Genomic DNA, 16,384 nt, shown 5'->3' with positions numbered 1-16,384 from the left:
TGAACTCTCGTTTTAATATTTTGTAACTATTCCTTAAAAAAACATGTTTTCAAAATAAACATTGAGCATATACAGTGGGGAAAAAAAGTATTTAGTCAGCCACCAATTGTGCAAGTTCTCCCACTTAAAAAGATGAGAGAGGCCTGTAATTTTCATCATAGGTACACGTCAACTATGACAGACAAAATGAGAAAAAAAAATCCAGAAAATCACATTGTAGGATTTTTTATGAATTTATTTGCAAATTATGGTGGAAAATAAGTATTTGGTCATCTACAAACAAGCAAGATTTCTGGCTCTCACAGACCTGTAACTTCTTCTTTAAGAGGCTCCTCTGTCCTCCACCCGTTACCTGTATTAATGGCACCTGTTTGAACTTGTTATCAGTATAAAAGACACCTGTCCACAACCTCAAACAGTCACACTCCAAACTCCACTATGGCCAAGACCAAAGAGCTGTCAAAGGACACCAGAAACTAAATTGTAGACCTGCACCAGGCTGGGAAGACTGAATCTGCAATAGGTAAGCAGCTTGGTTTGAAGAAATCAACTGTGGGAGCAATTATTAGGAAATGGAAGACATACAAGACCACTGATAATCTCCCTCGATCTGGGGCTCCACGCAAGATCTCACTCCGTGGGGTCAAAATGATCACAAGAACGCTGAGCAAAAATCCCAGAACCACACAGGGGGACCTAGTGAATGACCTGCAGAGAGCTGGGACCAAAGTAACAAAGCCTACCATCTGTAACACACTATGCCGCCAGGGACTCAAATCCTGCAGTGCCAGACGTGTCCCCCTGCTTAAGCCAGTACATGTCCAGGCCCGTCTGAAGTTTGCTAGAGTGCATTTGGATGATCCAGAAGAGGATTGGGAGAATGTCATATGGTCAGATGAAACCAAAATAGAACTTTTTGGTAAAAACTCAACTCGTCGTATTTGGAGGACAAAGAATGCTGAGTTGCATCCAAAGAACACCATACCTACTGTGAAGCATGGGGGTGGAAACATCATGCTTTGGGGCTGTTATTCTGCAAAGGGACCAGGACGACTGATTAGTGTAAAGGAAAGAATGAATGGGGCCATGTATCGTGAGATTTTGAGTGAAAACCTCCTTCCATCAGCAAGGGCATTGAAGATGAAACGTGGCTGGGTCTTTCAGCATGACAATGATCCCAAACACACCGCCCGGGCAACGAAGGAGTGGCTTCGTAAGAAGCATTTCAAGGTCCTGGAGTGGCCTAGCCAGTCTCCAGATCTCAACCCCATAGAAAATCTTTGGAGGGAGTTGAAAGTCTGTGTTGCCCAGCGACAGCCCCAAAACATCACTGCTCTAGAGGAGATCTGCATGGAGGAATGGGCCAAAATACCAGCAACAGTGTGTGAAAACCTTGTGAAGACATACAGAAAACGTTTGACCTGTGTCATTTCCAACAAAGGGTATATATGTTATATAGTAAGTATTGAGAAACTTTTGTTATTGACCAAATACTTATTTTCCACCATAATTTGCAAATAAATTCATTAAAAATCCTACAATGTGATTTTCTGGATTTTTTTTCCTCATTTTGTCTATCATAGTTGACGTGCTCCTATGATGAAAATTACAGGCCTCTCTCATCTTTTTAAGTGGGAGAACTTGCACAATTGGTGGCTGACTAAATACTTTTTTTCCCCACTGTAAGTCAAATCATAGAGTAAAAGCAGGTGAGCTGGATCTACTCTTTTTGTCAATTTACTGCTGTTTTGTGGTGGAAAACTGAGCAAGTCAACCCTTTCACCCATACATAGACATGCCAGAAATGTTTTAACAATTACATTTTTTGGTGAAGATTGCATTCAATTGCCACTCCCTATTTCACAAAACAACCTTCGATTCCCCCTATCACAAGCAGTTTTATGGCTGATTAAAAAAACGATTTTACCCATGTAATCTGATGGTTGTGTTTTCAGTAGTCCCCTGTTATGTTCAACCATGTTACTTTATTTGGCACATAGGCACTTAGTATAGTAAAAATGTTATTCAATGTCTTGAGATGGGAAGACGTGTTTTGTATGAAGTTCAACATGTGATTTTTATTACAGAATGTTAAAATTACGTTGTTTTTTTTACCAAGTTACACTTTTAAAAATGGGTGGAACTACCCAGATATTTTCATCAATATATAATTAATCAATGAATGACTAAAGTGCATAAAGATGGCAGAATTCGGATGATTGGTTGTGCTTTCTTAAGTGCTTGACGTCACTCTGACCCTTAACAAAACCCAAAACATGGCGGGTAATTTATCTTGCTTCAGATCTGAAACCAGTAGTTAACATCAACTTCAATTATAGTTAACATAAAATTAAAACACAAATCTGACATTACTGCTCCACAATAACATTGTCACCGAGGATGGCTTGCCAGCTAGCTACAGTGTTTGATTCATATAATCCGTTTTGTCATGAAACAGCTTAGCTAGGAAGCGAAATGCTAATTCGCGACGCTAGCTAACGTCATGTTAGCTAGACTCGGGAGCTCATGTGGGGACATAACATAAGCTTCAGGAGTCTGTGGGTTGGATATGATTCCACCATGGACAACAACAACTGGCTGCTAGTTCATTTTCTGACAAATGCCCTTTTCTTGTGGCAACAGGTCACAAATCTTGCTGCTGTGATGGCACACTGTGGTATTTTACCCAATATACACTGCTCAAAAAAATAAAGGGAACACTTAAACAACACAATGTAACTCCAAGTCAATCACACTTCTGTGAAATCAAACTGTCCACTTAGGAAGCAACACTGATTGACAATACATTTCACATGCTGTTGTGCAAATGGAATAGACAACAGGTGGAAATTATAGGCAATTAGCAAGACACCCCCAATAAAGGACTGGTTTTGCAGGTGGTGACCACAGACCACTTCTCAGTTCCTATGCTTCCTGGCTGATGTTTTGGTCACTTTTGAATGCTGGCGGTGCTTTCACTCTAGTGGTAGCATGAGACGGAGTCTACAACCCATACAAGTGGCTCAGGTAGTGCAGCTCATCCAGGATGGCACATCAATGCGAGCTGTGGCAAGAAGGTTTGCTGTGTCTGTCAGCGTAGTGTCCAGAGCATGGAGGCACTACCAGGAGACAGGCCAGAACATCAGGAGACGTGGAGGAGGCCGTAGGAGGGCAACAACCCAGCAGCAGGACTGCTACCTCCGCCTTTGTGCAAGGAGGAGCAGGAGGAGCACTGCCAGAGCCCTACAAAATGACCTCCAGCAGGCCACAAATGTGCATGTGTCTGCTCAAACGGTCAGAAACAGACTCCATGAGGGTGGTATGAGGGCCCGACGTCCACAGGTGGGGGTTGTGCTTACAGCCCAACACCGTGCAGGATATTTGGCTTTTGCCAGAGAACACCAAGATTGGCAAATTCGCCACTGGCGCCCTGTGCTCTTCACAGATGAAAGCAGGTTCACACTGAGCACGTGACAGACGTGACAGAGTCTGGAGACGCCGTGGAGAACGTTCTGCTGCCTGCAACATCCTCCAGCATGACCGGTTTGGCGGTGGGTCAGTCATGGTGTGGGGTGGCATTTCTTTGGGGGGCCGCACAGCCCTCCATGTGCTCGCCAGAGGTAGCCTGACTGCCATTAGGTACCGAGATGAGATCCTCAGACCCCTTGTGAGACCATATGCTGGTGCGGTTGGCCCTGGGTTCCTCCTAATGCAAGACAATGCTAGACCTCATGTGGCTGGAGTGTGTCAGCAGTTCCTGCAAGAGGAAGGCATTGATGCTATGGAATGGCCCGCCCGTTCCCCAGACCTGAATCCAATTGAGCACATCTGGGACATCATGTCTCGCTCCATCCACCAACGCCACGTTGCACCACAGACTGTCCAGGAGTTGGCGGATGCTTTAGTCCAGGTCTGGGAGAAGATCCCTCAGGAGACCATCCGCCACCTCATCAGGAGCATGCCCAGGCATTGTAGGGAGGTCATACAGGCACGTGGAGGCCACACACACTACTGAGCCTCATTTTGACTTGTTTTAAGGACATTACATCAAAGTTGGATCAGCCTGTAGTGTGGTTTTCCACTTTAATTTTGAGGGTGACTCCAAATCCAGACCTCCATGGGTTGATACATTTGATTTCCATTGATAATTTTTGTGTGATTTTGTTGTCAGCACATTCAACTATGTAAAGAAAAAAGTATTTAATAAGATTATTTCATTAATTCAGATCTAGGATGTGTTATTTTAGTGTTCCCTTAATTTTTTTGAGCAGTGTATATGGGAGTTTATCAAAATTGGGTTTGTTTTCGATTTCTTTGTGGGTCTGTGTAATCTGAATATGTCTCTCTAATATGGTCATTGCAGCTCAGTTTACACCTCCTTTTGTGGGCATTGTGCACATAGCCTGTCTTCTCTTGAGAGCCAGGTCTGCCTACGGCGGCCTTTCTCAATAGCAAGGCTATGCTCACTGAGTCTGTACATAGTCAAAGCTTTCCTTAAGTTTTGGTCAGTCACAGTGGTCTGTCTCTCTCTCTCTATTCTCTCTTCTTTTTCTTCTTCTGTGGATTTTATATGGTGGTTGGCAACCAACTTTAAGGTGCAGTACCACCACCAACTGAACTGGAGTGTGGACCAGAGACAGTGTAGGTCTAAATCCTGCCCAATATTCTTGTCTCCGTTAGGAAACGAAATACGTAATTAAATACTATATCCCCTGAAGATTTCCCCAGCAGTTCACTTAATCCTGGCTCTTCAACCCCATTACCCCATTTTGTCACCAAAGCCCCATATACTACCCACCACTGTGACCTGTACGCTCTTGTTAGCTGGTCCTCACTACATATTCGTCGCCAAACCCACTGGCTCCAGGTCATCTATAAATCACTGCTAGGCAAATCCCCACCTTATCTTAGCTCATTGGTCACCATAGCAACACCCACCCGTAGTATGCGCTCCAGCAGGTATATCTCACTGGTCATCCCCAAAGCCAACACCTCTTTTGGCCGCCATTCCTTCCAGTTCTCTGCTGCCAATGACTGGAACGAACAGCAAAAATCTCTGAAGCTGGAGACTCTTATCTCCCTCACTAACTTTAAGCATCAGTTGTCAGAGCACCTTACCGATCACTGCACCTGTACACAGCCAATCTGAAATTAGCCCACTCAACTACCTAATCCCCATGTTGTTATTTATTTTGCTCATTTGCACCCCAGTATCTCTATTTGCACATCATCCCTTGCACATCTATCATTCCAGTGTTAATACTAAATTGCAATTATTTTGCACTATGGCCTATTTATTGCCTTACCTCCATAACTTGCTACATTTGCACACACTGTATATATCTTTTCTGTTGTATTTTTGACTTTATGTTTTGTTTACCCCATATGAAACTGTGTTGTTGTTTTTTATCGCACTGCTTTGCTTTTTCTTGGCCAGGTCGCAGTTGTAAATGAGAACTTGTTCTCAACTGTTATTCATTCCTCCTCAAAATGAATAACAATCGCTCCCTTTCCCTCACATATTTCTGGGACTGTTCCACTGTCTCCAGCTCCTCCTGACAATGATCACACATCCCAGTAGGATGTTTCCCACCAATTGCAATGTACTATTGAGCCTTGTGTGTCCCAGTCTCAGCCTTGTGACTACACTTTCCTCCCTTCTCTCTCTATTCCAGGAGTATTGTTGGGAAGTAGGGTCATGGAGATGTTGTCCGTTCTTGAACCAGATGTAGGTGGGGTTGGGGTTGTCGGTCAGAAGACAGGTGGTGCTACAGGTCAGCGTTCTCTACTTTTCCTCTGTGGAGGAAGACACCTTCACCTGCAGGTCTGAATGATTCTAATGAATTATTACAATTAGATATGATATATTACCTGTGACAGTCAGTTGTACCAGGGAAGCTGTACCCACATTCTGCATACTGTGTTTTAAATCTGAACTTGTACTCAGCTGAATCGCTCTCTCTCAGGCCTGTGATTCTCAGGGTGCAGTCTTTCTCTTTAGTCCCAAGGTACTCTGCATGACCTGTATTCTCTGGCACCGAGCTCAGGATTTTAGGCACCTCATTACATTTCTCTTGGATTTACCAGTTTGGTTCTGAGACAACATGATAACTTGGATGTTGATATGTGCAGGGCAGTTCCACTGTTGAGCCCTTCATAGCACAGATACTCTGATGGATGTAAGTCACGTTGAAACAGTTCTGACACAGAACACCTAAAACAATAGTAGGCCCATTCATTTATTCATTAGTTTCTTCAATTATTCTTGCACTCAACAAAAATATAAACACAACATGCAACCATTTCTAAGATTTTACTGAGTTACAGTTCATTCAAAGAAATCAGTCAATTGAAATAAATGAATTAGACAATAATCTATGGATTTCACATGATTGGGAAGACAGATATGCATCTGTTGGTCACAGATACCTTAAAAAAAAGGTAGTCAGTATCTGGTGAGACCACCATTTGCATCATGCAGTGTGACACATCTCCTTCATGTAAGATAATGGATTTAATTTATTTTTGTATTGAATACGTGTTGTGGAAATTACCACCAGGGACTCAAAGCCAAAATTAAATGAATAATTATATATTATCAGCAAGCTGGAGAGGTTCCAACAAACTTAATGCACCATAGTAAACGTCAGTCGGGAGCTCTTTCGGGGCAGTCCCGTTAGTTCTCTTATATACTGCTTACACAGACAAATTATATTAGCATGATTTACATTATTCATTATTAATAATTAATTCATAATTAACAGTTGGTTCCTTCATATGACTGGCACCATCTCCTATCTTAACTTATAGAACATATTCTGGGCATTCTGCCAAAAGTTATGAGGGGGACATGACCGTCTCCCCCTCAAATCTTTACCCAGCACCTACAGGAACCAATGATTGTATGAGACAAGATGCACATTTCAAGGCTATTTTCCTCACACATTAATATACACCTACTATTGTTGAAACATTATTCTACATTATTTAATGGATAATAGAAGTTAATGAAATAAGATACCGTTTTGAAAACCCCCACCCACCTCAACATCCCCCACCCCACAACACTCCTACTCCAAGACGCTTGATACATTTGGATCCAGAGCTGCATATTATGCTACACAAGTTACCATGGTAATCAGACTCAGTAAACTGTTAAGAGAATGGGAGATAGAAAACATATTGTAAAGAGTCATGTATTTAAACTTTATTTAGGGATCTGGAACCTGTGCCGGAGAGGAGGGAGTTAAATCACAACACATTTGTGCTTTCTGGTGTTTTTTCAGTGACCCAGAATGAGCAAAGCTCTTTCCACATAGACAGGAGTAAGGTTTCTCTCCAGTGTGTATGCGTTGGTGTGTAATCAGGTAACCTGATTGATTGAAGCTCTTCCCACACTGACCACAGCTATAAGGCTTCTCTCCTGTGTGTATGCGTTGGTGTGTAGTCAGATGTCCTGAATTCCTGAACCTCTTCCCACACTGATCACAGCTATAAGGCTTCTCTCCTGTGTGTATGCGTTGGTGTGTAGTCAGGTGTTCTGATTTCCTGAAGCTCTTCCCACAATGATCACAGCTATAAGGCTTCTCTCCTGTGTGTATGCGTTGGTGTGTAGTCAGGTGTCCTGATTTCCTGAAGCTCTTCCCACACTGATCACAGCAATAAGGCTTCTCTCCTGTGTGTATGCGATGGTGTGTAGTCAGGTGTCCTGATTTCCTGAAGCTCTTCCCACACTGATCACAGCTATAAGGCTTCTCTCCTGTGTGTATGCGTTGGTGTGTAGTCAGGTGTCCTGATTTCCTGAAGCTCTTCCCACACTGATTACAGCTATAAGGCTTCTCTCCTATGTGTATGTGCTTGTGTTTAGTCAGGGATCCTGAATGACTGAAGCTCTTCACACACTGATCACAGCTATAAGGCTTCTCTCCTGTGTGTATGCGTTGGTGTGTAGTCAGTTGTCCTGAATCATTGAAGCCCTTCCCACACTGATCACAGCTATAAGGCTTCTCTCCTGTGTGTATGCGTTGGTGTGTAGTCAGGTGTCCTGATTGATTGAAGCTCTTCCCACACTGATCACAGCTATAAGGCTTCTCTCCTGTGTGTATGCGTTGGTGTGTAGTCAGGTGTCCTGAATGAATGAAGCTCTTCACACACTGATCACAGCTATATGGCTTCTCTCCTGTGTGTATGCGTTGGTGTATAGTCAGTTGTCCTGAATAAATGAAGCTCTTCCCACACCAATCACAGCTATAAGGCTTCTCTCCTGTGTGTATGCGTTGGTGTGTAGTCAGGTGTCCTGATTGATTGAAGCTCTTTCCACACTGATCACAGCTATAAGGCTTCTCTCCTGTGTGTATGCGTTGGTGTATAGTCAGGTGTCCTGATTGATTGAAGCTCTTCCCACACTGATCACAGCTATAAGGCTTCTCTCCTGTGTGTATCCGCTGGTGTATAGTCAGGTCTCGTGATTGATTGAAGCTCTTCCCACACTGATCACAGCAATAAGGCTTCTCTCCTGTGTGTATGCGCTGGTGTATAGTCAGGTCTCTTGATTTATTGATCTTCCCATATTGATCACAGCTATAAGGCTTCTCTCCAGTGTGAATCCGTTGGTGAATTATACATTTTCTCAGTTGAGCAAAAGTCTTCCCACAGTCAGAGCAGCGGTGGTGGGGTTTCTTCCCTATAAGTCTCTGCTGGTGTTTATTGAGACGTTCTGATCTGGAGAGACTCTTCTGGAGAGACGTCTTGTCAGCATCATGTTGTTGTTGAGGCTCCCCAGATGATAAGCCCCTCCCACTGAGAGAGCAATGGTTAGGGCTGTCCCCTGTGAAACAAAGATAATGAATAGCATGTACATCTGAAATCAGGCTACCTGATGGGACTTTAATAAATGAAGAAAATTGCCAATCAAAATAAACGTACTATCACAGCGACCATGTTATTTTTTGATAAGCATATTTGATTCCGATTTCGGTATATATAAAGTTTGTATGTGAAAACTATTTCTAAGATGCATACTTTCAGTTTTTCCTGAACTCACTGCACTCGCACAAAATAAGGACGCTAGTGCTGCTCGTGCTGAACATGCACAGATTAAATATGCCTCAATCTGATTAAGGCGTTTATGTGTCCTAACAATTCGAAAGCTTGATCAGAAAAGCAGGTGTTTTTAACAGCGTTGCTTCGATTGTCACCTTAAGCCAATTAAGATAAGCAGAGTAAGGTGTTTACATGACTAAAGCCATACTCAGCCTACTGCCATAACTAGTTTAATGTCAAATTATGAGTGTACATGTAAACATACTCATTGTAAAGCACTAGTTATTTTGTTGCTTTGACAAAGTCATTTCTGAACATTATTATGAATGTTATTAGTGACATATTTACATCTCTCCCTCATTTTAAGGTCAACCCTGTTACATGAACTGAACTCTAGTTTTAATATGGTGAAACTATTCCTTATTTTGTTTTGCAAAAGAAACATTGAATATCTAATAGTCAAATCATAGCGTAAAAGCAGGTGAGCTGGTTCTAATCTTTTGTCAAATCTCTGGTGTTTTGTGGTGGAAAACTGAGCAATTGAACCCTTTTACCCAAAAATTGACATGGTAGAAATATTTTAACAATTACATATTTTTGTGAAAATTGCATTCAGTTGCCACTCCCTGTGGCATAAACCTAGCTTCCATTATCCCTGTCATAAGCGAATTTGCGGCTGATTTAAAGGACTATTTTACCAATGTAAACTAGGGTTTTTGTTGTTTTCAGTAGTCCCCTGTTACGGTCAACATGGACACTTACTATAGTATTTAACCTCTAGAAATGGGAAAACATGTTTTTTATGAGTTGACCATGTGCTTTTTATGACAGAACGTTAAAATTAGGTGAAATCAAAAGTTGTTTTTGACCAAGTTACACTTCTCAAATTTGAGTGGAATGACCAGATATTTTCATCAATATATAATGAATCAATGAATTGTTACGGAAGCAGACTTTAGTCTAATCCACACGCCATGGTTCTTACTTAATGAAATCAAATCTCCATGTTCCACTTCTCCTCTCTCAGTTCCACTCTGCCCCGGTGTTTTCCTGCAGTCGACCAGACCCAGCAGTAAAGTACCAGGAGGCGGTCGACCTGGGGACTCCTGGAGGGTGGAGGGGGACTGACTAGATTTGTCCTGTTGGCGGCAAGAAGTATTCTACATAGATTAACATTAAAAATAATATTTTATACATTTTGTCTAAACCTCGGATTGATTTGGGTGCATCCCTCGAATATGTCCTTTTACCTGAAATGTTCAATCGTTCACTACAACCCACAGATCTAAGAGCATTGGATTGGTGGAGGCATGGGCTAGTTTCCACCATAATTCTTATACCAGTCATTTCCTATCAAACACAGAGGAATAGGAGAAGCGAGAGGGATAACTGGGCCCAAAATCTGGCTTCTGGCTTATTTGATCAAATATAAATTTTGTAACGATTAGGTTGTTAGGAGTGTATTGGTAAAAGTACGACACGTGACATCTCGGCAACTTTGAGAGAAAAAAACTTTGTGAGAAGTGCCTGGTTGTCACTAGTTACCACAAACAAAGCCAAACCACGCCCATTTCTACAATTGATCTTATTAAAATGTGATCTTAAACCTAACCTTAACCACACTTCTAACTTTATGCTTAACCCTAAATAAATAAAAATACGATATAGCAGAGCTTAATTTTAGCCGGATCCTTCCGGAACAGCATCAGGCACCTATCAGATTTGACTTCGTTTGTTCTGGCAACTATTTGCAAGGACCTGGTACCTCTCGCAGCATGATTTATTAATTGTTAAGTCAAGTTGCCTCCTCGTTATTTCTCCCGCCCCCCAGAAAGACCATGTAAAAGCGCCGTGATCTTTCTGTGTAATCATCCTATCCTGCCACACTGATTCCAGACCTGCTCTCTTAATTGTACATAGAGGTTATGGGGAGGGCCGGTGGGGTAAGTAACTGATCTTGACACAGGTGTTGGTAGTGGTGGTCAGCTAGTTAAGAGGTCCCTACATATTCATGAAATGTAGTCTAGGCTAGTCGTCTCCCTACTGAATTTGAATCGTGGGAAAGCCAAATAAAAAACGGGATAAGAAAAGGCAATTGAGTTTGATTACATTTTTGAAGTCCAAAAAGAGAAAGATGGTGAATCGAACCCAGAACCAGCCAGAGAACTGTCAGTGCCTGAGGAGAGGAGTGAGGGGCAAACTGTTCCTGGTGGCGATGCCTTAGCTAGCAGCGCTGCTAATTCTGCCAGTTCAGCATCACCACCGGCACAGGCACCTCCACTAGAGATGGGGAGCTGGGGGTAGGGGGATAGTTAATCCACTGACAAAGTGCTCGGAGCTGGTGCAATTTGCAGGTTAAGAACAAGCAAACGTTTAACCCCTGGCTTGTCATTTATAATTCAAAGTTGGGCTGTAAAACATGCAAAAAGGTAGGGAGCTTGGGTCTAGAAACGACTGGAGGGATTAATCTAGCAAAAGAGTGGGTGGAATGTACAGTAACATCCTCTGCCTCAGACGTAAAACAACAAAACAACAAAGAGACCACAGAAAAAAGGTTTTTGAACATGCTCCAACCAAGGCACATTTGGTGGCAGAAAGCCTTGTAGACAAGGCTAAAGAGGACACCCAGGTTATAGTTAACACTCAAAATGAAAAAATAGACACTACAGCCAGAGTCTTCAGAACAGCCTTAGAAGGAGGCTAAACGTCACAGCCACAGGCCCGCTCATGGCTTTGAGCAAGAAATGTACTCTCAGGAGTTAAATGGACTTGACATGGGGAGAGTCATTGTGGGAGGTTTTGAAAACTAAGGTAGGACTTTATTTTTTATTTACAAACTTGTTCTGTGAAGGTAATCTGAATATGTCCTTCATATTATCACATAGGCATGAGGCCTATATATTCTGATATGTGTGTTCTGATGTAGCCTACATTTATTTATTTTATTTGAAGTTATATTCCGATATTTGTTCTACAGCTACATTGATGTCTTGAAAATTATTTGAAATTTGGGTATGTAAGCCCCACAGCTGAGTATGTGTGGATATGCATATGGCGGGTTTCTGCAGTGTTGTCTAAAAATGTTGCTGTACATGGATGTCTAGAAAATTAGCCTATAAGACATTCTGACTTGTGTAAGCCCCGTAAGTATACTCAACTATGTGGGCATACTGCAGTGACATTTAAAATGCTTTGAATTAATCAGCACCTTGGAGAGTGCTGTCAGTTTCACCACCATAGATAGTAGGCTACTTAGCTGTTTACTCTTTCTGCTGCGCTGCTACGTTGTGTTTGACACTTTCTTTTCTCAATGTGTTCCGGTACCTCAGAGCACCTCGGATAACTACCCCTCTCGTGCCTCCCGAAATACAAATTAAGCACTGCGATATAGACGTTTGACTTTGTGTCAACTAGTGGAAACACGCATATCTGCCCTCTCATTGGCTATAATGGTCCCACCTGATCTTGCCTCTTCCCCGATGCCTTCCATTTTTGAAGACATGTATTTTCTTTGTTAGAGCGGCCACTTGAGTATCTGGTCAAATAATGGATAATGTGTTCGAAATCAGTGAAGTGATGTGAACATGTGAACACTTTGGGAGAAAGGAGAGATAATTAGGTCATAGTCACAGATTCCTAAACATGAATAGTAGTAGGCTACTTTGTTGAAGTAAAAATTTAATCCAAACAAGTTTTACCGTCAGGGTTTTTTTTTATCCAGCCGTTTAAAACGAGCACAGGAATGTGGAGGATCAAAGATGATGAAAACTAAACCTATAAATTTTATACAGCACAGCAGACCTATAACGTTAAAACCAGACTTACCCAATTCATTAAGGAATCTACTGTTTCTTTATTTGACATGAAATGTTGTCGGCAACAACAGTACAGATAGGCTGCTGTTGTTTTCTTCTTCTTTAAGGTTTATGGTAGACTACACCTATTTTTGAATTGCTGCCACCTACTGTACGGGTAGTGAACGAAAAAAAAGAAATCCATTTCGTGAAAGGGGGGCCAGGGCCGGGGAAATACAGTCGCACAATACAAACATTTAATTAATCCCAAAATGCCCCACCCCTTCAGTGATAATCCAAATCACATCCCTACATAGGATCAGGGGCCTGTGTGGACGGAACATATATCGACAGGATTCCTTGTAATGCCTCTGCTGTAAAATCCCCCAAAACGTTCAGCTGCACTCACAATTGATGCCTATTTTCTCAGATTTCTTCTTTGTTTGTACTGTGCATTTTAAATCCAATGCAATAAACCAGGGGTGCCACTTTGGTTTTATAAGTGGTGGGATCATAACCTGTATGGGGGTCCTCCCCCAGAATTCTGATGGGCATTTAAAGGTCATTTTACGCCTTTTTACACAATCCAATATGCCGTCTCCATTTAGAACAAAAATTAAGCAAAAATGACCACAGTCATCAAGCTAGGTAAGTGAATAATAAGACTGAACTAGATCAAAGGTAATTCAATAATAAATATTCTGTTGCACCTTTAACCAATCGCCTAACAAATGAACAACTCTTGAAAAAATACAAAGACTTTTGATTGTCTTTATTAAGACATCCTCTATATAAAATTTCTGCCAGTCTGATCAGCCAGCCCGAGCCGCCTGCACGCCTAACCCACACCAGTCTAGTCAATAACTCTACTCAATCCCAACACAATTTCCATCCCATCTTGAATTGTTTTAATACTTATGTAAAAAAGCTATTTCTGATGTTTTTATTTCGATAAATTAGCACAAAAAAATCTACAAACCTGTTTCACTTCGTCATTATGGGGTATTGTGTGTAGATTGATGAGGGGAAAAAAATTGTATCCATTTTAGAATAAGGCTGTAACATAACAAATGTGGAAAAAGTCAGGGGGTCTGAATACTTAGGTCTGAATAGGTTAGGCTACTATGGTGAGCGAGCATTGCACCTTCTCATTATCAATAAGTATTGATTACCCATCTATTTGTCTCTGCCTGCAAATCGTCCTCCTAAAAGGTAGGCTATATCCTATAGGACTATTGAAAACATGTTGCTGTCATCATTCTTGCTGCTTCCAGTTCAGTAGCCATACCTGCGAGATTAGGTGCACGTGTGGCCTCAATTAAATAGAGTAGGCTATAGCCTATGCATGGGCGAAGAAGCACGGGGCAGTTATCTTTCCAAGGAAAAGTACTTCCTTAATAGGCCTATGATTAGGCTATAGTTTACTATATTGCCTAGAAATAGGCCTAAATATTGATCACCCATTATTTCTCCGTCTGAAAATCTTCCCACTCCTAAAAGGTAGGCTCTAAAAATAGCTCAAGATAAAGTGCATATTGGCTGATATAGCCCTGTAAAAACATATAATCTATGGTAATTTAACCAATTTCTTACATTATTTTTTTATGTTTTTGATATTGCCTATAGAGCGCATCACATACGCCTAAAATAGCATTACTGGACTGAGGTTGGGTTTGGGACCAGTTCTTACAGTAGCGGGTGGGAGTCGGACAGAAGCCCAGCAGGTGTGGGTGGGAACGGGATGAAGAAACCGGTGTGCACCATGACAGTGAAGCCTGTAACATTAGAGATTTTTCCATATGTTTTCCCGTCCATAGTGAAAGTTGCGCCCCTGCAATCAATTATACAAAGTCCACCTTTTTAAATGTGCAACATGTAAGGATCCTGTTGGTGAGTTACATTTAATGATGTTTCTAATCCAACTACCATGGTCTTCAACGTTACTTCCTTCTTCCATTCTCACCACCTCCGGATAGGAGACATGCTGGACAGCCCTTATTCTTGCCACCTGGGTCTCCTTCACCCTAACAGGGCACTTCATGAGTTCTGGTGCATGCTCGCCACCACAATTGCATCACTTCGCCTCAACTGACATACAATATGCCTCCCGTCTACATACACTTGACACACGTCCAAATAGTTTACATTTATCACACTGCAAGGGTTTGGGCATGAAGGCTCTTACAGGATATCTCACATAACCCAAATATACGTACGAAGAGAGAGACTCTTCTTCAAAGAACAAAATAATGGATGGAATGGTCTTCCTCACTCCATCACCATACGGGTCAGTCAGCGTGCATCAACCACTACATCTACTTCTTCAGTTACATCCTTTGCACTCACTTCTAGAGCCACTCCAGAGATAACCCCCTTGATAGGTGCCCTGCTTCACAGATCCACACGACACATTCCAATCCAATATCTTTTTCAGGTGCAAAGCACGCTCCTTCTGCTCCTTGGACATACAAACAAATAAAAAAATGAATACATCTTGATATTTTCACCAACGCCACCTCATCTAACACATCTATGATTTTCATAGAGACTTCAGACAGATCTCCTTGGTATCTCGATCGATCCAAAACTATGGAGCCAGATAGCTGCCAAAAGGTTGAACGTACATATCGTTAGGATCGTAAGAAAATCCATACGTAAATTGTTAGGATCGTAAGAAAAGCCATGAGTGAGACATAAAACATAACCGTGAAATTTCATCGGTGAACATACAAACACCATGTTACGATTACGGACTAACATTTTAGGCTAGAACAAATCTTGTGTTACAATTCTGACGTACAATAATACCTTTCAGAGTTTTGGCAGTTTCATCTCACCAACAAAAAAAAACATACACCAAACGGCCTGTAAGGAGTGCTACGCCAACAAGCATAACACTGTATAAAAAATCCTGAAGTCAGGGAAACCGGAAAGAGGTAGCCGGCATGTTTTCAAATGAAAAGTCTCCACTCGCTATTACTCCTCAGTTGAGTTTACTTTACATTTAGGTAGTGTGGTGTCGAGAAAACTATGCTGAGATGCTGTGAAACAAGAATTCCGCTGACACTGTACTTTGATTATAAAGGTTTATTTATATCAAAGTATTCCAGCTGTCAATTTACAGATATCTGCCGATATCTGGAGAACAACGACCCAAATCTGTAATATGTTATTCTCCCCGTCCTCTGTTTTAACCCTTGTATTCATCCTATGTAACCTGATATGGGTGTTCCCTACAGACCAATCCCAGGACTCCACCTAACAGACTTCCTCGGCTTTAGGGTGCCCCTATAGAACTACTCCCCAGATGCTCCCCTTAAGCTGAGTCAACATCCTCTAAAACCATTTGAAACCATTAGCAAAGTCATAAATTCATCAGATACCACAGTAGCTAATGTAATGGATTTGTTTGCCAGTGCAAGTCTAGATAGAACTAGCTGTATTATGCCTACAACAGTGAAGTTTCAGTCCGCTAGGTGTATCACTACAGCATGGGTATATTTCTGGGTGACGTGGACATCCCCATGCATGCACCTTATCAATCGTGA

At 41.8% G+C, this 16,384-nt stretch overlaps 1 protein-coding gene across 1 annotated transcript; it reads right to left on the bottom strand.

The window, feature by feature from the left end:
• Positions 1-7,144: 7,144 nt before the first annotated feature.
• LOC121577396 (zinc finger protein 501-like) lies at positions 7,145-12,952 on the bottom strand. The gene is made up of 4 exons (XM_045216743.1): positions 12,868-12,952; positions 10,028-10,202; positions 7,520-8,827; positions 7,145-7,152 (listed from the first exon to the last, which is right to left on the bottom strand). Exons 1-4 carry the CDS (start codon positions 12,904-12,906, stop codon positions 7,145-7,147), a joined length of 1,530 nt encoding a protein of 509 aa, XP_045072678.1. The 5' UTR covers positions 12,907-12,952.
• Between the last annotated feature and the right edge of the window lie 3,432 nt (positions 12,953-16,384).

This window comes from Coregonus clupeaformis, unplaced genomic scaffold, assembly GCF_020615455.1.
Source record: "Coregonus clupeaformis isolate EN_2021a unplaced genomic scaffold, ASM2061545v1 scaf0787, whole genome shotgun sequence".
Classification (NCBI taxonomy): Eukaryota; Metazoa; Chordata; class Actinopteri; order Salmoniformes; family Salmonidae; genus Coregonus; species Coregonus clupeaformis.
Note: the sequence above shows the minus strand (reverse complement) of the source record. Positions and strands in the feature narration are given on the sequence as shown.